Source organism: Hylobates moloch, unplaced genomic scaffold, assembly GCF_009828535.3.
Source record: "Hylobates moloch isolate HMO894 unplaced genomic scaffold, HMol_V3 SCAFFOLD_1, whole genome shotgun sequence".
NCBI classification, from domain to species: Eukaryota; Metazoa; Chordata; class Mammalia; order Primates; family Hylobatidae; genus Hylobates; species Hylobates moloch.
Window position 1 is genome coordinate 10,631,326 of NW_026652276.1, and position 25,120 is coordinate 10,656,445.

A 25,120-nucleotide genomic window follows, 5' to 3' on the forward strand; every position below is an offset into this window, starting at 1 on the left:
AATCAGAACTGTAGAAATCACTACAGGCTTTTAAAAGGGCAGAATCTTCAAAGAATGAAACCTCTAAAATAGCTAGATTATATCTTATTTTTTCTCAAATGCGAAAAACAGCTCAGGTGTAATCCCACACAAAACTATCTGAAGCTAAAATAATCAAGTTTATTACAGTCCCCTCAAATATTAAAGAGAGTTCTTAAAACTATAACTTGAATAAGGGGCATGAACTGGTTCAACACACTTAACAGTGGTTTTATGAATTACAATGAATGCTGCTATTCTCTAAAAATGAATGTATCAAAGAGGAAATAACCTCCTTGGCATGCTTGCAGCTATACAACGTATTTGTTTCACTGCTTTCAACCGCCTGTGCTGGAGGCTCCGAATAAGTCAATGGGAGGAGGATTTCAGTCACAGCAGCAAGCAAGTCTAGTGAACAGATAAGATGACATGCTCGGCAAAATAACAACGAAACCAGAGGTAAGCATTTAATAAACACATATGGAATTAATCTAAAGGTTTTTTTTTAATCTTCAAGAATTCTGCTATCATAATCTTTCATTTCTATTCAGTGTTTTAAAAATCAAAATGAAAAATTTACTAATGCTAAAGCAGAGTTTTTAAAAACGTGATTTGTACATTTGATGAACAAATAAATGGTTTAATCTTCCTTTTGGCTTCCCTTTCTTCTCAAGACAACTGGGAAGGTTCAAAAAATAAACACTACTTAAAACAAAAAAAGAATTGGTTTGAATTTGGCAAATTTAATGATTAAATTTAGAACACAATTGTTGCAAAGACATACCATGAGAGATGAAATTACTAAAAACAATTATTTGGATCCTACTAATACCTATATTTTTTTCTTCTCTCAAACTAAAGGAAATCTAAAATGACATTTATATCAGCACTCACAAACCTGATCAGACAAAGCCAATTACATATAAGGATCCCTAGCTGGTAAATCGTTTATTTAGACCCTTGTTGGGCTTTGAGTGTTTCTAGGTGGGTGGCCAGTGCATACTAAAAGTTCTATTCTCAACTACAGTGTTTTGACTTTTCTATTCTTCTGTAAGTCAAGGTAAAAAGACATTCAAGGGTCAGGAAACACCTAACTTTTTATTATAACCATTGAAAAAATTAATGTGTCTTCTGTTTCATTAACTGAGCAACATCAGAAATACAGTATATTTGGAGAATTGGCTGCATTGTCACAAATGCACAACAGACTTACTAAGAAGGGAAGGGCTATGAAGTTCAAGTGTTTTTACCACTTTCAGAAATGAATAAAATAATGCAATCTATGTATTTTGTATCTAGGGGGAACTCTCTGGCATGCAAGTTCAAACACGACTCTACAACTATGGCAGAAAAAGAGAGAGAGAAACTAAAAAAAATATATATATCCTATTTTTTTTTTCCCACAGCTATCAGTTTCTTTCACTGAGCTTTCCTAAATTTAAGCCTCTAGAAAATAATAAATACTTGGAGATCTTACCTACAAACATGGACAGATGTGTGTATGTGCTCATTTTAGAGAACTTGAATTTTTTTTTTTAAAGGAAGGTGTCAACTTTGGCTTTTGAGTGTTTGGCATGGGTACAATGCCTTAAAAAAACAGATGAGCAGCTTAGCTACTAACCATGCTGACCACCATTCGGAACGGGATTGAATCACAGAAAAACAGCAAATGGCTCTCTCTTACAGAGTGTCTGAACTTCAAAGCACAATTCCTGAGCACATTTTGCAGAGCACCTTTGTTCACGTTATCTCTTCTAACTGGTCTGGATTACAGACAGAATCAATACCAGAGGAAATGAAACAGATTGTTGAGGAACAGGGAAATAAACTGCACTGGGCAGCTCTTCTGATACTCATGGTGATAATACCCACAATTGGTGGAAATACTCTTGTTATTCTGGCTGTTTCGCTGGAGAAAAAGCTGCAGTATGCTACTAATTACTTTCTAATGTCCTTGGCGGTGGCTGATCTGCTGGTTGGATTGTTTGTGATGCCAATTGCCCTCTTGACAATAATGTTTGGTAAGTATTTCACTTTGTTTGTGCCATCAAACCACAGAACTATGATATACTATTAGAGAACGGACACTCATTTAATCTTTACTTTTCTTGAAATAAAAGATGAACTTGGACTATTTAAAGATATGGCAAGTAAACAGTCCCTTGTTTTACATCATTCTCTATGGTTGATCATCAGTTTTAAAGAGCAAAAAATATTTTTTGGAAACTATTTTTCTCCCTCCTAAGCTAGCTAATAAAATCATTTAAAAAGTCATTCAAGTTAGTGATATTTATAGATTCTGAATATATTACCTATAAATTATAGTGAATAGGCCTACACTTTAACTTTTCTACACTGATACTTTTTTTCCTTAAAGCAATAACTAGGACACTTCCGGGACAGATATGAGCTGGGTTAACAATAAGGTCTTTGAATCACTAAATCCCAATTTAAATCGCTAAACCCCAGTTTAAAATTGGAATTGTCCAAAAATTCTTATTATAGCTCTTAATAGTTTGTATATTATAAACTTGAACACAATTCCTACATATGTGTCATGTTAAGAAAAATTATGTTTAGTTGCTGAAGGAAATGGTTTGGCTCAGAGTGTCCAAAGAGATGATCCACCTATTTAATTTTTTATGATATATGGGCATCTGTGTTCCTGATAGGCCTCTAAGTTAGTAAGTGGATTAAAACCTAGTTATTGCTATAATAAAAGGTATAGTTTGACACTGAAATCTTAGTTTGTTATAATAAAAAAAAAATAGATACAAGTAGTTCCAGATTTCTGCATATCATCTCTAGTTATAAAACCTGGGTAAACACAAATAATTCTGCTGATGAATTATGAGGGCTCCTAGACCCTTGGAATCAGCATTAAATTTAACTGATTCAATGCTTGGTGTAAACCGATATTCCATTCATAAACTGCCTAAGCAAAATGATTACTTGTGGCAGACATAGTTTCTTAGAATTATATTTACTTATATGAAGATAAAAATATTTTAAGTTATAGAAGTAAAATTTATTAAACTAGAATCCATATTAGAAGGTAAAAAACCCCTGCTATTCCAACTATTATACCCAGGTTTTACACATTACCATTTTATAAGTAATAACAGAAAAATATCTAAAACTATTATCAGATAGTAACAGGTTTAAACCTTCCATTTTAAATCAACATTTACCTGGGCTTTAAAATAAATCAAGAAAATTATGTGACAGGACAAGCAGTAATGAGTAAAGTTCTACTGCTTTAATTAGACTTTCTAATAATTAATAGTCTATCTCCCTGTTTTATAAATTTGTAATCTTTTAAGTAATCTAATGCTGCATGAAACCATGAAAAATAATTAAGAAATCTTACTAACATAGAGAACATAAAGAACCCTAATTCTGAATAAAGCTTAAAAGAAAGTACTATGTAGAAATATATATGCATATTTGATAAATATTGTACAGGCATATGATTCCAGCTCTCACCTCCATGTGCATAATAGTAGCTTAAGATGTAAAATCATACTCTTCAAACTGTGCTTTGCTAGGCATACAGAAAATGTCAAAATGCTTATTTCAGACTACCATAAAATTTAATACGTCATTCAATACATGAAATTGAAAGAATTATGCAGAAGTGAATTTTAGCTTTAAAATCTTTGAGCCCATAAATATCAAACATCTATTATATGCAAAGTACCATGGCAGATACTAAAATTATCAGCTAAATGGTTAAGGAATCTTAAAAGGCAAAGTACCATAGAATTAAAGTGAGCTAACAAGCAAAATACAAAAACAGGTAACAAAGGTAATTCCATGTATTCTATAGAAAAATAGGTATCCAGCAGCTGAAAACTTTAAGTGTATATTTAAAATGTTGGTACCCAAGATATCCTTAGCAATACAAGTTAGCAGAAAACCCAACATATGTTAACATAAAATATGTGAAATGTCTTCATATTTATGTCTTAAATAATTGATAGATATTTTAATAGTATTTCATTCTTCCAAATGTTTGTTAACTTTAAATTTATTTTTATTTATTTATTTTAATAGAGATGGAGTCTGGCAATGTTGCCTGGGCTGGCCTCAAACTCTCTGGTTCAAGCGATTCTCTGGCTTCAGCCTCTCAAGTAGCTAGGATTACATGCACATTCCACCATGCCTGGCTCATGTTTGTTAATTTCTAATTACAAAATAAAATATTTTATAGCCCCAAACACTTTTACTGTCAGAATTAAGTTGTATAGTGGGGTTTGTAGATTTTTAAAAAATGAACAAATCTGTGAACACTATCTAATACATTATTCCATTAATTATTTAAAGCATAATTCAATTTCTATGAAAAAATGTAGGAAAAAAACACGTTGCCCTCTAACAAACTTCAAAGGATGAATTCATAAATTGGGGACTGCATGTATTACAAATGGAAACCTGACTTCAAATACTAAGATATTTTTATAACCTTTTGCAAGTTAATAAACACTAAGATTTTTCTAAACTAATGCATTTATAGGAACTTCTGATAACTTTAAAAGGCAGAATTAGACTTTACACTCTTATTGTAGTGGTAATCTTCAGGACTTCTAACGTTTGTACAAACAAGTGTTCTTGGTTCTATGATAAAAAATTAACTATCACTATGACCAATAATTTTAGCTATCTCAGGGGAATTCAATGAAAGTAACACAAAAACTATACTAGCTCGTAGTCTAATAAAATGAAATTTTAAAAGTAAGAGCAGTAAAATATAAAAGTGGACCTTGTGTCCTTATACTGAGAGATATTTTATTCAACCACTGATCTGTATAATATTTAACAATATACAGTTTGAATTCCTATCTTCCCAAGATTATGACAACTCAGGCACAACATTGTCTTTCAGATGAGTTGTGCTAGGGCAATTTTTCTGCCACTTCTTCCTATCTGGGAGCACTGGACTTCATCTTTACAGTTCTAGTTTTTTATTGTCTTGTCCATAATTCCTAAAATCCATGACCACAAATCAACTGCTTATAACATAAGGCTTGAAAATACCTACATTAGAAATACTTGAGCAAGAAAACACCTTATGCTGATATAAAAAAGACAGGATGTTCACTGTTTAAGAGCTTCTCTGAACCTTTCTTTCATTTTATAAGTGATTTAAAAAGTAACAGGGGAGACTGGGCATGGTGGCTCACGCCTGTAATCCCAGCCTTTTGGGAGGCTGAAACGGATGGATCACCTGAGGTCAGGAGTTCGAGACCAGCCTGGCCAACATGGCAAAACCCCGTCCCTACTAAAAATACAAAAATTAGCTGGGCGTGGTGGTACGTGCCTGTAGTCCCAGCTACTCGGGAGACTGAGACAGGAGAATAGCTTGAACCCGGGAGGCGGAGTTGCAGTGAGCCGAGATGGTGCCACTGCACTCCAGCCTGGGTGACTGAGTGAGGCTCCGTTTCAAAAAAAAAAAAAAAAGGGAAAATATGGCATCTGACCATCCATTGGGCATTATTGGTTTATTTATAAGTTTTTTTTTTTTTTGAGATAGAGTCTCATTCTGTTGCCCAGACTGCAGGGCAGTGGCATGATCTTGGTTCACTGCAACCTCCACCCACAGGTTCAAACGATTCTCCTGCCTCAGCCTCCTGAGTAGCTGGGACTACAGGCGCAGGCCACCACACCTGGCTAAGTTTTGTATTTTTAGTAGAGATGGGGTTTTGCCACGTTGGCTACGCTGGTCTTGAACTCCCGACCTCAGGTGATCCACCAAACCTGGCTATAACTTAAGTTTTAATTGATGCCTCATGATCTATAAGTTCAAACAGTATCCGTGGTATAGTTGAAAGAGAGTATATAAAATGGCTGAAAAGGCTGTTTGAAGCAAGACATCCCAGGGTTTGAATCCTGGTTCTCCTGTGTTGGATCAAGCAAGTCACTTATTGTTTCAGAGTTCAATCACTTATTATTTCAGAGTTCAATCACCTTGTCAAGCAGGGCCCAGCATCTTATAAGCACTAATAGTAACTGGTAGAGTATTGCATGCAAATTAAATACGATTTAGTTGAGATTAAGTCTAATCAGAGATGAAAGAAATGTACAGCAGTAAGAGAAAAATGGCAGTTATTCATTTATGCAGTAAAATGTTAGCCTACCCAATTCTGAAATGGAGGAGAAAAGCAATTAATTAAAGGCACTTCTTTTTGTAAAGTGGAAATTTTAAAAACTAGGAAAAAAATTTTGTAAGCATTAAAATGCCTAAATCATTTAAAACACTATCATATTAGACACTGAACCCCAGGATAACTCATATGCTCAAATGTAGTGAAAAAAGTAAAAAACAAAACAGAAACTTTCAAAGAATAATTTGAACTGAACTATGTCTTTCTTTTCTGGAAGATAAAGACAGAAGCATTAGAATTTCTGAGATAAATGTTATTTGAAAATTATGTTCTTTTTGGACATAAGAACTATTTATGATTTGTCCTGCTGCAATAAGTTCATGAACTGAGTACCTGTGTAAACTCTATAGGAACAGCCCACTTGGAATGCCTTTAAAAATAGTCTTTTACATCCTCCAAAGGGAAACATTTTATGTCCCAGATTTATGGACTGATGTTAATTATTTTCCGGACAAATGGTGTAACCTGACTTTCCAAACTAAAAAGCTGCCCAAAGGTTAAGCAGGTTTCAGATAAAATAAGTCTGCCTCATCAAGATATGGGGTTTCTAGTAAAAATCCTCAGGTTTCTGTACTAATTCAAAAGAAGGCAAAAACCAAAAAAACCCCAAATCAACAAAAAACCCAGGCATGCAATGCATACAGGTTATTTTCCTGTACCATATATAAAATAAACGGTAGTTAAAATTCAACAGTAAAAAACATACTTTTATGACAAATTTAATTCAAAGTTAAACAAAGTTAAACTGTTCTCAGCCCATCCTCCCTCATCCCCTGAAAGTACAGCTTAAAGTTTTAAGCTGAATCAGATGCATGCACTTTTGCTACAGCAGGTAGAAAGACAAACACTCTTATTTCATACTGATGATTTGGCTTGTTTCTATGTAGGAGTGTTTTCATGGTTGAGTTAGTTGGCTAGTTTCTGTTAAACAATAGTAATAAGCATTAACATTTATTGAGCGTTTTCTTTATGCCAGGAACTGTTCTAAACGCTTCACATGTATTTAATCATCATCCATATAAACTCTATTAAAGAAATCCTATAAAACAGGTACTATTATCCCCATTTTACAGAGGACAGAGAAGCAGAAGGATAAGTAATCTGTTCAAGATTACAAAGTAAGTGGCAGAGACATGATTTAAACCCAGGAGGACTGATTCTAGAATTCACACTCTTAACCTTTATTACTCTGCTTTCTCAAATGCCAATGAGAAATTCGACCAGCCAAAACTGTCATATTTGGCATACAGAACCAACATTTATATCTTAAATAACCCCATGTAACTGTTAAGAGGATCACAGAATTTTTTTCCCCTAGGAACAAGTTAGAACTCAGTATTCTTTTCAGTTAAAGTTGTAATTCATATTAAGTGGAAAAGAATACTTGAGCGTCAACCTATACTTGTACAAATACTTCAGATGACTGCAAGATCTCTTTTCTGTGGAAGGTATTAGACCTAAGCCCATACTTATGAAGTTGTTGAACCTTGTCTGGGAGACAAATAAAAATTTATATAACTGAATGACAGCTCCTACCATCCCTTATGTATGGCAGAATTTAAAGCATAGTCTTCATTTTAAACAATAAAATATTTGCGCTACTGATATTCTTTAGATAATTAAACAATTGTCTAAAAGACAAAACCCACCTAGGACTTGTTTCGTTGCTTTAATATTCAGTCAGTATTTCAGGCGTTCACAGAAATGCTATTATTCTTTCTTAATTTTAATGAAAGAGTCTAATTTAGAGCCCCAGAATAACAGTAATTTAGTTGAAGAACCTAGTAACTTATTTCCCTCAGACTGACTCTTAGATATACGTTTCTTTCTTTCCATTTAAGTATGTAACTGTTTCATTTCGTTATTTCAAATTTTCAATGTCTTAAGTCTTTGTGGAAGTACATTGGACAGAATACATTGCAACAAATAAACGTAATTAGAAATTCTTGGCCGGGCGCGGTGGCTCACGCTTGTAATCCCAGCACTTTGGGAGGCCGAGGCGGGCGGATCACGAGGTCGGGAGATCGAGACCACGGTGAAACCCCGTCTCTACTAAAAATACAAAAAATTAGCCGGGCGTGGTGGCGGGCGCCTGTAGTCCCAGCTACTCGGAGAGGCTGAGGCAGGAGAATGGCGTGAACCCGGGAGGCGGAGCTTGCAGTGAGCCGAGATTGCGCCACTGCACTCCAGCCTGGGCGATAGAGCGAGACTCCGTCTCAAAAAAAAAAAAAAAAAGAAAAAAAAGAAATTCTTAAAACCAAAATTCCTAAAATAAACGTTTTGAAATAAAGTATTTCACCATACCAACTTAACCTTTAATTTAGTTATTCTAAACAGAAATAAACTTTTCTGACTTTGAGCTAACTAAATTAATACTAACTAAAAAATGACTTTAGAATGAAAGTCTCTAGACTAGGAAAAGTCCCTTTATAAAACAAGTGTGTCTAGAACTGTTTTTAATTTCTATAAATTCCTAGATTACCCAAATCTATTAGGCATTTTAAAAAGCCTCTTTTTCTTTTTTGCGTTGTATATAGGGTTTCTATTAATGCAGTTATCTTTTTCTTTTATGTTACTTTCATAAAAACTATCCACCAGTGTTTCACGAAACTTGAAATCAGAAAGGCTTGGAATTGTAAAGATTCATCTCCCTTAATCTTAAATGTCAGTCTCATTCTTTCTTAAAGAAAATTCTGTATCACATCTCAATATTTCTGTTAACAATAAAGCACTAACTATAATAAGAAAATTCTAGTGAATTTCAAGTGAGAATGAGTTTATAAATTCTGTTCAAAGTGAGGCTAACAGGGCTTCATAGGGTTACTTAAATCAGCACTAAAGAAACTTTCCTTCTTAGCCCACAATTAGGAGTATGTGGATCAGATGGTCAAATTCCAAAGACACATACTTTTTATATGAATTTTCTTATGGCTTCCTGCTTATGGCTACTAGATTTATGACTAGAATTTTCCAAACCTTAATCTTCAGAAGTATAATCCATAACTAGAATAGCTAAATAGACAGGTTTAAATAGTTGGCAAACCATTTTAAAAGATGTTACAGAGAGAGTAAGGACTTAAAGGAAGGAAATCTAAGATACAACACAGTAATTACCTGCCTTTTAAATCCTTAACTGCAATCAATATCTCTGACCATAGCTCTAGACGAGTATTTTTCTACCACCCTACTTACAGTCCTAAATCTAGAACTTCAGCTCAGTTTAGAATGTACCCTCATTTTTAGTAGTTTCCACTGCAAACTCTAAAATGATTCTTTTCACTCTACTTAGACTGTTAGTTTGCTTTAAAGCTGCCTGTGTCCAAGGTCCTTTTCCACTAAATGACAAAAAATCTGAATGCTATGGCTAAGAGTGAGAAAATCCAATTGATTAGATTTTCTCCAAACACCAGTTTCTCTGACTTAATTTATTCTGAGAGGCCTCCCATTAGTTCCTTTCCATGAGACATTCCAAGTGCCTGTAACCAACCCTACAACAGCAAACTTAGGTGCATCTTTCAAGACTCAGACACAAACCTTCCCAGAAAGTCTTCCAAAGCACTGCTTCTCAAATGTTAATTTGCATACAAATCACCTGGAAACCTTGTTTAACTGCAGAGTCTGATACAGTAGGTCTGAGATGAGACCCAAGAGCCCGCATATCTAAGTACCCAGGTGATGCCGATCCTCACTCTCCATCTTAAGAGCAAACTCTGAGTGGCAGTTCTAAATAACACTTTCAAATAATATTTAAATTTCAATAAATAAATGCCTCCCCTCCTTACCTTTATACTCAGACTTAATTATACCTGAATTTACTCATCTGCAAGATCAATGGTAATCTCTAAGGTTCCTTCCAGCTCAATAAATCTAACATTTACCACTTCTATCCCTTCCTACCCCAATTCAAGAAGCAGGCACTAAGTTTATTTACAGTAATACACTGAAAAGTATGAATGACCCCTTCCACTTGATGCTTTAATCCCTTTTTAAGACGCTGCTGAACATGGAACTAAGTCCCAATCATTTATTCTTTCTGAGTAAAAGTTTGTGCTGATTTAGTTACTTTGTTCCTAGAAAGAAATGTTTTAATATTCCTATTCAGAATGCCACATACCAACTCTGGAAACAGAAGGTACCAAAAAGTAGACGTGTCAGCCTTGCTACGTTTTGCATACTTTGTGAAGTGCCCAAATATTTTTCACTGAAATCCTGACTTTAAAAAAATCTCCTACTTGATGCTTGAAAATAACATAGCCAAATCTATCTAAAAACTCTGCCCCTAAATTATGCAAATTTTTTTTTTTTTTTTAGTCTGAGATTTTAATCTCTCTCCACTCCCAGGCTCCTTAAATTTTAAACAGTTCATAATAGAAGAGTCTCTTGTTGTTCTGTAATCCTGAGATGATTATCCTGGTTTTCCTTCAATTATGACAATCACTTTATACCTGTCAAAGTCAGATATACCTGCAATAGCCAGAAGAAAAGTAGATTACATTTTATCAGTGGGCATATAACAATCAAATCCTAAAAGAGACTTAGATAATCTCACATGCATGACATTTGTTCTCTACAGGAGTTAAACTGGATTCTAATGGAAATATCCTAGGGGGAATTCTAAAATTTTAGTTGTTTTGAAACTGTAAACATGTAAGTGGTGGGTGTTATAATGCATAACATATTAAATTCACATATGTATGAACATCTGTGTAAGTAAATTTATTAGAAAACTATGCAGAATATTCAATATCACATCCACACCTAAAATTTTTTAAGGTTAATATTTCTAAAGTGCTTAAGACTATATGAGGTATGCAATGTTTTTTATAAGAGTTTGTTAAATAAATTAAGTAGTACGTCTAACCCTGAGATTTTCTTTTCAAACCAAAAGTCTGTACTAATTATTATATCTCCAGTTTTTGGAGTGAATGATGGAATATAGAAGGGGAAACAATCTACTTTTCTTCCTGATAATCTGAAGCCATTCCTTTTGCAATCTTTATTTGAGAACTATTTCTGTCAAAAAAATCATTCCACTATTTCACCAAAGTAGAGAATGCTATAAACAAGGATCTTGCTGCTAGTTATTGCCAGAAGTGAGCCCAAAACCCAGGTGTCACAGAGACTCCCATTCTAATATGCTTTTTGTCATACTGTTTCCTCTACATGGTAAAATGTTTTCTTTTTATACAACAGCAACTTAAAAATAAATACCAAGGTTAAGTTATAGTCACAACACTACATAAATTTTTAAAAGATCACAAATGGAATTGACAAAAGAGCAAAGGTCACAATAATGCTAAAAAGTTAAACTGCTGCTGACTTAGAAAACAGGTATAATTATTATACAAAATAGAAAATGTATTTAAAAGTTACCATCCACAGAAATATTGAATTTAATGTTGTCTCCATTATCTGAAGTTAAACATTATGTTGTTAAAGTTATAAAATTTCAGATGAGTAACAAAAAAGACAAAAGATGTATCACCTGAAAAACTGTAGACTGAAGGTTGCCATTTTATAGGAGAAAATGTTTGTCTTGTTTTTGTTTCTTTCAGAGGCTACGTGGCCCCTCCCACTTGTTCTATGTCCTGCCTGGTTATTTCTTGACGTTCTCTTTTCAACCGCATCCATCATGCATCTCTGTGCCATTTCAGTGGATCGTTATATAGCCATCAAAAAGCCAATCCAGGCCAATCAATATAACTCACGGGCTACAGCATTCATCAAGATTACAGTGGTGTGGTTAATTTCAATAGGTACGTAGAGAATGCTAGAGTGTGGGTGGTATACAAAGTCTTTGGTTCCACTTGGCTAGGAGAATACCAGGTCTGGTAGGCAATGAAACTCAGCATGAGAGGTCAAGCCAGCCTACTGATACATTAACATAAGCTCCTTATGTCATTGCATTTATCATACAGCTTCTAAACCATACTATTGGTAAAAAGTGTGACGAGTAACAAAGCTCATGTCCTCAGAAAGAACCATCTGCACAGTGTTTATTGAGATTTCTTTCTGCTTAGATTTCTATATGCAGAAAGGTTAAGTTTGAGAACAGTTTTCATAATTATGGTCTAGCTAGCATTTGGAATCCTGCAATTACATTAAAATAACAAGAAATGAAATGCATCTTAAATCACATTTTAAAAGATTAATAAGAGAAAAAACAAAAATAACTCAAACATTTTGTAGGCAGGTATCAAAGAACACAAACTCATCTTGGAAGCCAACATTTCAGTACATATGTGTACAGATTAAAGGCAGTTAAGTGTCTGCTTAAGTGGGTTTTTTGTTTGTTTTTCTCTTTTTCTGGAGACAGGGTCTTGCTCTGTCACCCAGGCTAGAGTGCAATGGAACAATCATGGTTCACTGCTGCCTCGACTTCCCGGGCTCAAGCGATCCTCCCACCTCAGCCTCCCAAGTAGCTGGGACTACAGGCGCACAGCACCACGCCTGGCTAATTTTTGTATTTTTGGTAGAGATGGGGTTTTGTCATGTTGCCCAGGCTGGTCTCAAACTCCTGAGCTCTGGCGATCCCCCTGCCCTAGCCTCCCAAAGTGCTGGGATTACAGGCATGAGTCACTGTGCTTGTGTTTTGAGTATGTTTAATTAAAAGTTTTAAGAGAGATGCAAAGAAAACATACTGATGTTCAGAAATTATTTATAAAAGAAATCCTTTTTCTTCTAAATCATCTTATGGCCCTGTACTCATCTATAATACTCAAAGCTATACTTCTTATCATGAAGTATGTGTAAATCATTCAAAGCTCTTATACGTTAGTATCAGAAAAACAAATAGACTTGCAAAAATTACAATGGTTTGACCAGCAGATTCGCTTTTTCCTTGTAAAAATATTTCAAAGAGGCAAAAAATTAAGAGACCTGGAATACTTACATTACTCCTCCCTAATCTGAGTAGGAGCACTGGGACAAAAACAGCAAGAAAGCAAAACAATGACATTGACCTTTATATTCCTGAAATGATGATATAAGGGCTTGACCTCTTTGAAAAAGTTTGGAGGTAAAAGCAAGCTGTGTTACTCCTCTGGTGTGGGAAGAAAGCAGGGTCAAGAAAAAGTCTATTCAGAATGAAGAGATTTAAAAACAGTGAGAAAAGGCTAGTTGAGGGGGCAGATGCCAACAGAGCAGAACCAGCCCCCAAAAAGCAGCTACAGAAAGGGAATGGGAGACAATGGGTGAAAATTAAAATTTGAAGTGGAGAGGAGGAAAACTATAAAAAAAAGACATATTTATGCCAGATGACTCACATTTGGCAAGCTCACTGCAACGAGGGAGAGGGCAAGGGAGAGTGTGAGGTATGTGTATATTGGGGTGGGGTGGGAGAGTAGGACAGAGAAAGGGAAAAAAAGTTGAAGAAACGGATCCTTAAGAATAATTAGAATATTTGAAACTGTGAAATGTGATCAAGCTAATAAGGTAAGCAGCCTGCTGGTATAAATGGCATCTAAATTAAGGCTGGATACCATCAATGTATAAATTGACCACATTTTTACTGAGTGTTTATAATGTGCTAGGTACTAAGAATACACAGATGATCAAGAAAAAGAATCTTTGCACTCAAGAAAGGCAGACATATAAACAAATTACACTAATACAAAGTGATGAGTGATGCAGGAGAAAAAATAAAAGGAAGACTCATGATATATAGATTTAGAAATCCACTTCTTCCTTTTATAGGTAAGAAAAAAGAAACCTAGAGGTTTTAATCAGTTGGCTTAAGAACTCTTACAGCTTTTCAGCACCAAGGCCAAGATCAACGCTCTTTCACTTCATTGCACTTTGTCTTGTAGAACTGATCACAAATTAGTAACTTGGAAAAAATGAAAATGCAGATGACAATAAGCTCAGTTTTGAAATTCTACAAAATGCTGAAGAGAGCTCACTCCCTTCTTTTGGATTTACAGTTATCCTAGGTAATACCTGGCAACAGAAAGTATAATAATATAACAGGGTAAGGGCATAAAAAGTACCAGTGAAAACTTTTACAGTTGTTGACCAACAAGCTGGATGGGAAAGCAGTGTGAGTCTTGATATTAATAGAATGTAAAAATTGAGATGAATGAAGTCTCATTAATAGAATGAGTTAATAGAATGTGAAAACTGAGATGGATGAATGAACTAGAGATAAAAATAACAGTAAACAGAAGTTCTCTAGGAGTGAAGGGTAGCAAGACAAGGAAGGGAAGTATTAGAGTTCATAATCTTAGGGATTGTTTTAAGTAGACTTGTGGATGGCTTTAGTGCAAATAATAATAATTAGAGTCAAAGAGTTCAAGAAATATAAAATTAAGGTCTTAGAAGGGTCATGAATGGGATGAAGTTGTGGAAAATGCTGGCACTGGAGAGAAGACTATAGCAGGTATTGAAGCCATTGATGAAGATGAACAAATGTCATGGACGTTAACAGAAAAGCAAGACGGAGAAGACAGTATTAAGTAGATAAAATAAACTTCAAAAGGCAAGTGTTTTGGGGGAGAAATAAACAGTGGAATGGTGATCTGAAAGTAACAGGGTAAAGCAGGGGTCAGCAAACTTTTTCTATAAAGGGTAAGACAGCAAATATTTTGGGCTTGCAGGGCGTATATGGTTTCTGTCACAGCTCCTGCACTCTGCTGCAGTAGAACAAAAGCAGCCACAGACAATATGTTATTAACAAATGGGAGTGGCAGTGTGCCAATAAAACTTTTACAAAAATAGAATGTGGGCCAATGGTCCTCAAACTGTAGTATAATGACCCTGGTGTAGAACAAGTATACAGAATCCTCTTTCTGGCGGTGTACATGAGGAAACGTAGAGAAAGTAATGACCTCTGTTAGAAAAGGTTTGAGGAACATATTCTTGTCAATGGCTCTTTAGCTACCATAAAAAGGGTGTGCAGATGAGGGGTGCTCTTGGATTCACAAAACAACACAAGGATTCCAGAGGTTTCTAAAGATCAATTAATTCAGACATTTAAAAAATATCTGCTGTTTCAAAGAAAAAGATTTAGGTCAACCCCTATATTATTTGTCTTTCTAATAAGCTACTTCCCCAAGCAACAACATATTTAAATACTTACTTCATGGTATTTAAAGATCAGAAAATTAACATGAGGTATATTTCTTCCCTACGTCATAGAAGAACTCTTCTTTTTTTTTTTTTTTTTTTTTTGAGACAGAGTCTTACTTTGTCATTGAGCGTGGAGGGCACTGATGTGATCTCGGCTCACTGCAACCTTGGCCTCCTGGGTTCAAGTGATTCTCCCACCTTAGCCTCCCGAGTAGCTAGGACTACAGGCGCGTGCCACCATGCCTGGCTAATTTTCATATTTTTAGTAGAGATGGGGTTTTGCCATGTTGGCCAGGCTGGTCTGAAATTCCTGACCTCAAGTGATCCACCCCCACTTGGCCTCCCAAAGTGCTGGAATTACAGGTGTGAGCGCCACTGTGCCCAGGCTTCTACAGAAGAAGAAAGATTAAGAACTCATAATCTTTCAACATCACGATTCACACACACTCAAACTTTAGCACTTTTTAATGAACTTTAGTTTTCCCTAAGCAGTTAGATGGAAAGGATTAAAAGACATTCACACATATCAAAAGGTAAAACTGTTAAATGAAGCTGTAACCTCAAAGATAAAACCAAGTAAAGATACTGAATAAATGTACTCTGAAGTGCCTCTAGATCAACTACACTGGATAATAAGAAAAAAGCAGGTTCTCTTCTGAATTTCTCTTCCTTAATCTGAGATAGCTTAAAAAACAAAAATAGATTATGAGAAATGTAGAATAAATGAAGACATTCTCTACTATATCATGGATATACTATAGCTTTAGGGGAGCTTTCATTATAAATCTGAAATTACTAACCAATCTCTTTGTTTAAAAACAGATTTGCTCACTTAGATTCTGTTTGTCAAATCTTCACTGATGAATGCTTTGACAAATCCTGTGCTGTGGGTCCCAGGAATTATAATGCACCAACAAGCATAAAGTTATAAGGATACAATCCAAAAGGATCTAATCTAAGAGTTACAGGTCATAAAATGACTCAATTTATCTTGTTTTCCTCTTCCTTAGGCATTGCCATTCCAGTCCCTATTAAAGGGATAGAGACTGATGTGGACAACCCAAACAATATCACTTGTGTGCTGACAAAGGAACGTTTTGGCAATTTCATGCTCTTTGGCTCACTGGCTGCCTTCTTCACACCTCTTGCAATTATGATTGTCACCTACTTTCTCACTATCCACGCTTTACAGAAGAAGGCTTACTTGGTCAAAAACAAGCCACCTCAACGCCTAACATGGTTGACTGTGTCTACAGTTTTCCAAAGGGATGAAACACCTTGCTCGTCACCGGAAAAGGTGGCAATGCTGGATGGTTCTCGAAAGGACAAGGCTCTGCCCAACTCAGGTGATGAAACAGTTACGCGAAGAACATCCACAATTGGAAAAAAGTCAGTGCAGACCATTTCCAATGAACAGAGAGCCTCAAAGGTCCTAGGGATTGTGTTTTTCCTCTTTTTGCTTATGTGGTGTCCCTTCTTTATTACAAATATAACTTTAGTTTTATGTGATTCCTGTAACCAAACTACTCTCCAAATGCTCCTGGAGATATTTGTGTGGATAGGCTATGTTTCCTCAGGAGTGAATCCTTTGGTCTACACCCTCTTCAATAAGACATTTCGGGATGCGTTTGGCCGATATATCACCTGCAATTACCGGGCCACAAAGTCAGTAAAAACTCTTAGCAAACGCTCCAGTAAGATCTACTTCCGGAATCCAATGGCAGAGAACTCTAAGTTTTTCAAGAAACATGGTATTCGAAATGGGATTAATCCTGCCATGTACCAGAGTCCAATGAGGCTCCGAAGTTCAACCATTCAGTCTTCATCAATCATTCTACTAGATACACTTCTCCTCACTGAAAATGAAGGTGACAAAACTGAAGAGCAAGTTAGTTATGTATAGCAGAACTGGCAGTTGTCATCAAACATAATCATGAGTAAGATGATGAGTGAGATGTAAATGTGCCAAGAATATATTATATAAAGAATTTTATGTCATATATCAAATCATCTCTTTAACCTAAAAGTTAAGTATTAAGAATATCTAATTTTCCTAATTTGGACAAGATCATTCCAGGAAGAAAATAATTTTGTATAGCTACAAATGAAAACAATCCAGCACTCTGGTTAAATATTAAGGTATTCAAATGAAATAAAGTCAAATCAATAAATTTCAGGCTCTTAAAAAGAACCACTGTCATCATAAAATTTATTCGGTTCCTAATTATATGCAAAGTTGTGCTAAGAATGAAATAAAACAAAACAAACATTAGCCTTGCCTTCCAGGGCTTAAAAGCGTAAGGCATGATACGGAACAAAAGGAACACAGAGCTAAAAATAAGTGCACAAAACAGTGATCACATCTGGAGGTGAGTTAAGATGGCCATTTATAGTCTGATTTAGTTGAATGTAGTCATAATTTTCCTATAATCAGGAAACTGTTTTGATGGAAGGGACAGGAAGGATAGTAGCTGGATATCACACAAAATAACAGGAACTTGGAACTAGACCTGTTTGTTAAATGACTGATATTGGGCATCTACTCAGCACTAGGTGGGTCTATTGGAGAAGGAGGAAAAAGCAAATAAAATCGCTCTTGGGTACTTGGACCATATTAGGTTTCTTAGAGATATTAATTAACATGCACAAGCATGGGACCTTAATCAGGGATACAAACTTTAAGTCAGATCATGCTTGCCTATCTACGCTTGTCCAGTGACTCAAGTGAACTTCCAGCACAAAATTTTTTATTCATCCTTTCAGTATATTATTTTGCACTGTTAGATCTCAGAGTGAGTCCAACCTGTGCCACTTACTAGACAGCTGATTAAATTTAGGAAAAATACTTAATTTCTTCAAGCCCCAGTATTCTCATCTACATTTTATACAATTCTTATGAGGATGAGTACATAGAAGGCAGTCAGTAAATGGTAGACAATTCAATCTACTTTTGATATATATTTTAATGCTCCTGTTATAAGTGCAAATTTAGGCTAAGGCGGTCTGCAGTGAAGATAACTCATACCTTAGCTTTTCCTTTTCAGGTTTACCCATATTTGTCCCTCAACCTATGACTCTATTGCTGTCCTTCTGCAGGCAACTCAGTTTAGGATAATTACCTCAGGAAATGTATTGGCTACGGAGAATCTCGGTGTGTAAGTGAACAAGGCATGTATTTTCACAGTGGCAGAATCCTTTGCTAGAATGCGGCTCTAATACATAAATCCTGATCTGTTACGATTCCTTACTGGCTATATATAATCTGCTGGGAAGAGTATATCATACACATTTAATTCCTAAATCATCAAAGCTTTAGGCATGTTTTCCCTACTACTAGTCTAAGATTTTTCAGCAGCATTAGGGGTGGTTATCTCACATAAGAGGCAAAATAATTTACATTCCTTAAAAAAAAAAAATCATTCTTTTTGGTTCCGGTCTCTAATATGATGGATTTGGCATATGTTAAGATTTATATTCTTGCCAAGGTATGTTGAGATTAAGTTTTCAGTTATCACTATGACGGTATTCCAAATTCTGTATTTTATGCATCTGAAGGCATACATAATTGTTTCAGGAAATCTATACACCAGAGTTGGCAGGCAATCACATTGCCAAAGCTCTACCCATAGACAACAATCTAGATCAAAAGAACTATCTTCTCACATGCTTTGTACTGCCTCCAAATTTGTGTGCTTAAATATACGCACACCTACAGAATTAGCCACAACACCTATAAACTGTTTCATGTCAAATCCTTAAGAAAAATTTCCTTGCTTACAATTTTTTTTTTTTCTTTTTTTGAGACAGATTCTCACTCTGTTAGCCAGGTTGGAGTGCAGTGGCGCAATCTTGGCTCACTGCAACCTCCGCCTCCTGGCTTCAAGCGATTCTCCTGCCTCAGCCTCCCGAGTAGCTGGCATTACAGGTGCCCGCCCCCACACCTGGCTAAATTTTTTATTTTTAGTACAGACGGGGTTTCGCCATGTTGGTCAGCCTGGTCTCCACTCCTGGCCCCAGGCTATCTGCCTGCCTCGGCCTCCCAAAGTGCTGGGATTACAGGTGTGAGTCACCACGTCTAGCTCTTGCTTACAATTAACCCAGAGATCTTTCTATAGTTAATGAGACCCTTCTACTATTTCCAGAATATTCTAGAAAGTGAAACATAACTCCGCTATTGACTATTTCTGAGAAGTACAACAAAGCCACAAACTCTTACCACTTTGATGCAGAACTGGTATTTCCATTTTATGAATACTTTAAAGAGATGTATAATTTGAAAGCAAATCTCAGCAGTTAAACACCTTATGTAACAAAAGAACTCCAGTTAATAGTCTTATCTTAGAAGAAAAGGAACAGATTATAACTATTTAGAATAATTTTGAAAAAAAAAAAGCTTTTTATTCCTTGTTACTGCCAATTAATGGAGAGAAGAAAACAAAGATGTAGGAAAAAATGAAAATGACAAAAAGTAAGGAAAAGTCACAGCACCTAGACAGAAACACAGAAATACTGGGGCAAAAATAGAGAATAGTATACAGAGAATATGTATCAAATTGATATAGAATTGTGAATGGAGATGTTGTAACGATGATCATGAATTTAGTGGTAACTGGTTCACTATGAGGGTTTCTTCAAATTATAAGGATCAATAATGATGTAACATTTTTATATTCAAGGAATCACCTTGTGTGGTCTAAAAAACAGCTGCACAAAGAATCTGTTGTTCATCTTGCAAGATCCGTATCTAAAAGCTTATGAATGTATACACTGAGAAACATTTAATGCCATATTATAACAGCCTAAGTCACAGCAACCTGCAAGGGACCACCAAGACTGTCTAATTTTAAGAAATGTCCATACCAGATTATCAATTTGTTCATTATAGCAACTTAATTTCAACAGATACACAAAGACTAATTCTTTTGACTTTCTTCAATTTCCTTTCCAGTGTCAAGTTAAAATAATTCAGATTCTACTCACTTCCAAATGAGTTTTCGGAAGTCAATGCCATGAACAGTACTGCATAAGTTGTTATAATAATAAAATCTGCCTATGAAAGTACTAACAATTGGCCCAACAATCACTTATTTATTAGATGCTCCACTAGAGAACATTTATTTAGATAAAAAATTAATGTACTACGTTCATTTCAATTAAGCAAGAACAGTTATCAAATTAATTTTTTACTTTTATTATAAGCATTATGAACAAATAACAATCTACAAATGTCAGAAGGAAGAAATAAAATACTGTAACACCCTGGACTATCCTATGAATAAAAGAGATAATATACATAAGAATTTTACACAAAGACAATTTTATCTTAGTCGTTGAAGTATAAATATGTGTTTACTAACATGTTTTTAGTATTCATATCCAATAAGTATACTTAAAAAGAAGTTTTTAAAAATTATGAAGAAATAAACTCTTAAAACACGGTTTAAGACCAAATGTCCACAAATTCATTTTAAGGGAAATCTAAAGGGGGGGAAAAAAGATGGAGAGCATGCTAAGACAGTAAATGATGTCACTTCAGAAAACATGTACTAGTCTTAGGAGATAGGACAGACACTTCTCAAACATTAAACTTAATGAAGAAAATTGAGAATAAAGCTGTTCTATCAGAGCCACTAAAAAGATGGTGCTCTGACTGAAAGGATGGTGCAGAAAGCACTGGTCTATCATGAAGCCTGTTTAGAATCTCAGTATTTAGCTTTATGACAGTGGGAAATTTTGTTAAACATTTTGGAACTCAATTTCCTTATCTTTAAAAAAATGAGAATACTAGTTTCTTCTACTTCAAAAAATTCTCACTCTAGGGAAATAGCAGTAAACTAAAACTTAGAGAACGTAGAGAGGGTTTTTAACTCCAGCTCCTTAAACAGGTCAATTATATTTAATTTTCATTTATAAAATAAATTTTAGACAAAATTTTTCCAGTTCTCACTCCTTCAAGATTCATTTTATGAAAAGAGAACCAAGAATGGTCCCTTAGAAGTAGCAAGCACATAAATAACTTCTTTTGACTATCCCATGTAGTAAAACTCTCACCAAAACCTAAACAGCTCATGGGAGACATCTGCTGCTGAAACTGGGAACTTAACGTGTGTTAGCTACAGGAAATAAAAGGGCAGACGTGAATTTTGTTAACTAGAGAGCAAAGCACCACCAGGTTAAAAATGGAAGAAAAACAGTTTTATATGACCATCAACTTCCTATGTGGCAGAATATAAACACCAAGCCACTGATTTATATTGTTATAAAACACAAAGTCACTGACAACAGAAAAAATTAACAACTGACAAGAAACTAAACAACCTAAGAGTCAAACATGAGTAGGATGCTTTACACAACCCAAGAGATACTAAGGGTACACCTGGAAGAATATACTTTCCATACTAAAATTATCTAGTTCTCTGATAAGAATCCACAAAAAGAACCCACTCTGGACGGCCATGACAGACCATTTGCTCATTTTTTAATTCTGTCTAAACTCTAGAGCAAGAATAGGGAAAGGTTAGGGTCACAGCTTGGCTACATATTGTGCCAAGATAACAGGAAGGAAATAGAAGTAATTAAATTTTATTTTGCTTCCATCTTTTCTCTCAGGGAGAATAATTTTTAGACAGAAAGACTGATCAAACACAAAACAGATAGAGTCTAGTTGCCTTAGATGAGTTCCAGTCACAAAGCTCAATGAATCACCTTCTAGAAATAGAACAAATTTGTGTATGTAATTATGAAGCCAAATTTTGGAAGAAAACCAGAAAATGGCAAAGTACAAAAAGAATGTAAATGATGAAGTATTCCAATATTTTAAAAGAGAAAAGAAGAGATAGGGTTCAAGAAGTTCAAAGTGTGCAGTCTGTGGTAGATCTTTTGACAAAATGCAGAATAGCTTAATACGCATAGGTTTTGCCAGATCTCAGAAGAGGCCTCGAAGAACACTGGACACTTCTATGAAAAGTGTAACTTAAGAAACAATCAGGCCCAATAAGTCACATAACCTGTTTAGAGGCACCAGACTAGTCGACTTGGGTAAATATTATGTCATAAGGATTTTGTGAAAATTGTCTAGTGTCTTTATGAAAAAATTGGCAAGAGGATAACACAGTGAAGACTAGTATTTGATATTCAAACTAGTATTTGATATTCAAGAAAACTGGTGTAAGAAGAAATACCATGCTATATGGGTCTGTGTTTTGTTCTGTTTTATTCAACAATTCCATCCACGATAGGAAAAAAATATTTTACAGTTTGTAGTAAATGGATGACTTCCTATCTGGGATATTATGGAGAAGACTCTGTACCTAGTTCATAATGGATGTTCAAGAAATTATCTGTTGGATTTGCATACAATTTTTATAACAAAGATTCACTCCCAGGGAATCTGGGGTAGAAAATCTCTTCTGAAGTTTAAAAGGACATAAGAGGTATGACTTATCCAACATGCACTTTAGCAACTTACTGTGTAATTTCATAACAAATAAGCTATAACAGGCAGTATCCATATAATAGTGAGCCTTGAACAATATGGGATTGAACTGTATGGGCCCACTAACAGGCAATTTTTTTTTCACTGAAAATTACACTGAGTGTACCTACCTCTTCTGCCTCCCCTTCTACCTCCTCCACCTCTACCACCACTGAGACAGCAAGACCAACCTCTCCTCTTCCTCCTCTACCAACCCAATGTGAAGACAACGGGGTAAAGACCTTTCTGGATGATCCACTTGCACTTAATAGTGAAGACAAGTGTTTTCTCTTCCTTATGATTTTCTTAATAACATTTTCTTTTCTCTAGCTTACCTTACTGTAAGAATATAGTATATAATACATATAACATAAAAATTATGTTAATTGACTATGTTATCCATAAGGCTTCTGATCAATAGTAGGCTATGAGTGGCTAAGTTTTGGGGGAGTCAAAAGTTATACATGAATTTTCGACAGTGTAAGGGTTGTGGGGTCAGTGATGCTAAATCCCATATTGTTCAAGGGTCAACTGTACTTTTAACTTTATTCTTTAAGATAAAGTACAGGCATACCTCAAAGGTATTGAGGGTTTTGTTCTAGACTACTACAATAAAGAGAGTATAGCAGTAAAGTGAGTCACATGAACTTTTTGGTTTCCCAGGGCATATAAAAGTTATGTTTACACTATACTATAGCCTATTAAGTGTGCAACAGCATTATGTCCAAAAAAATGTATATACCTCAGTTAAAAAACATAGCCAGACCCAACGGGTGGCTCATGTCTGTAATCCCAGCACTTTGGGAGGTGGAAACAGGAGGATCTCCTAAGGCCAGAGTTTAAGATGAGCCTGGGCAACACAGTGAGACACTGTCTTCACAAAACAAACCAAAATTAGCTAGAGATGGTGGTGAGTGCCTGTAGTCTCTGCTACTCTACAGTTTTGCCTCAACACAAGCTCAATAAGCTCAAGTTTGCCTCTGAGCAATGATCACACCACGGCACTCCAGCCTGGGCAGCAGAGCAAGACCCTCTGTATTTAAAAAACAAACAACCCAACAACCTTTATAGCTAAAAAGTGCTACAGACCATCTGAGCCCTCAGTGCATATTCATCTTTATGCTGGTAGAATGTCTTCTGATGTTGATGGCTGCTGACTGGTTAGGGTGGTGGTTGCTGAAAGCTGGGGTGGCTGTGGCAATTTCTTAAAACAAGACAATGAAGTCTGCCACATTTTCCTTTCACAAAAGATTTCTCTGTAGCATAAGATGCTGTTTGATGGTATTCTACCCACAACAGAATTTCTTTCAAAAGTGTAGTCAATCCTCTCTAACTCTGCTGCTACTCTATCAACTAACTTTACTAAATATTCCCAATTCTTTGTTGTAATTTCAACTATGTTTCTTTTCATTAATTTTTTTCTACAGCCTAATCTTGGAAGTGATTGTAGGAGATCGGTCAGGGTGGTGGGAAAAGTTATAAAAACTATAGGGAAAGATGCAAACCTTTCTGGAAGGTGGGGAGGTTTTGCAAAAGCTTCAAAAGAGGATTTAACTGAAGGCAGTTAAATTCTCTTAAGAGCAAGGGTTAGTTAACAAGGGAATGTAAAGGAACTTATCTAGATAAATTTGTTTATTCCTGTCTCCAGAAACTAACCTTTGATCATTCATGTGCAGGACTGCTCTCTACTTGGTGGGTCAACAATGTTAATTACCCACAAATCGTGTTTGCTCCAAGCCTTTCTCATTAAATCTGTGCTAAACAAATGCAAGTGCCTCTGGTTTATCAGGGTGGCTAACTCTCTTCAGCCCCTAGTGCCGGCAGCCCCCTAGAGCCTGCTCTTTCACTGGATATCCGTGTCTGAGAATTCTTTTCATTCATAGCTTGGCCAGAGTCGGCAGGACAGACTCTGGTGGTGCTCCTGCATGAGGAATGCTGCAACGGATTGCGAGGGAATCCTCGAAAATGAAGGTGAAGAAACTGCGCAGTCAGTAAGTCATTGGTGCCCACTGTGGATTTCCAAGTTCGAGGGGATTGTTCAGGCTAGGGTTTCATCATGGGACAATAGTTATTAGCTCAATGGCAACAGTATATAAAAATATCGAAACAGCTGCTTAAAGCTAGCGGAGCCTCGGTTTTGCAGGCTCAATTAAGGGACCTAATGCAAACTGTTGTGTTAGATATGAGTTCTAAATTTCTTTCCAAAGAATATGTCAGTATGTTCAATTCTTTGCCTTCTACTTTTAAACTTAAATTCCTCATAAAGCAACCTTTTTCGATTACCTACTCCACCCTAACTCATTCCAATTACCTGCTCCACTCTGACTCATTCCAATGACCTGCTCCACCCTAACTCATTCTGATCACCTGGTCCACCCTAACTCATTCCAATTACCTG

General features: G+C 35.7%; 2 protein-coding genes across 2 annotated transcripts in view; one reads left to right on the forward strand and one right to left on the reverse strand.

Moving 5' to 3' along the window:
* Positions 1-25,120, reverse strand: part of PSMD1 (proteasome 26S subunit, non-ATPase 1) — a 114,657-nt gene that overhangs the window by 44,895 nt on the left and 44,642 nt on the right. The window lies entirely within an intron of this gene.
* On the forward strand, positions 226-18,400 carry HTR2B (5-hydroxytryptamine receptor 2B). Its single transcript, XM_058437407.1, has 4 exons — positions 226-477; positions 1,318-2,039; positions 11,738-11,938; positions 16,259-18,400. The coding sequence occupies exons 2-4, from the start codon at positions 1,688-1,690 to the stop codon at positions 17,149-17,151; spliced, it is 1,446 nt and encodes a 481-aa protein (XP_058293390.1). The 5' UTR covers positions 226-477; positions 1,318-1,687; the 3' UTR covers positions 17,152-18,400.

Excerpts from the sequence above, each read along its gene's own strand:
- HTR2B (XM_058437407.1), top strand. The coding sequence starts at position 1,688 with ATGGCTCTCTCTTACAGAGTGTCTGAACTTCAAAGCACAATTCCTGAG. Across the intron at positions 2,040-11,737 it reads CCTCTTGACAATAATGTTTG|AGGCTACGTGGCCCCTCCCA; the intron begins GTAAGTATTTCA and ends TGTTTCTTTCAG. Across the intron at positions 11,939-16,258 it reads GGTGTGGTTAATTTCAATAG|GCATTGCCATTCCAGTCCCT; the intron begins GTACGTAGAGAA and ends CCTCTTCCTTAG.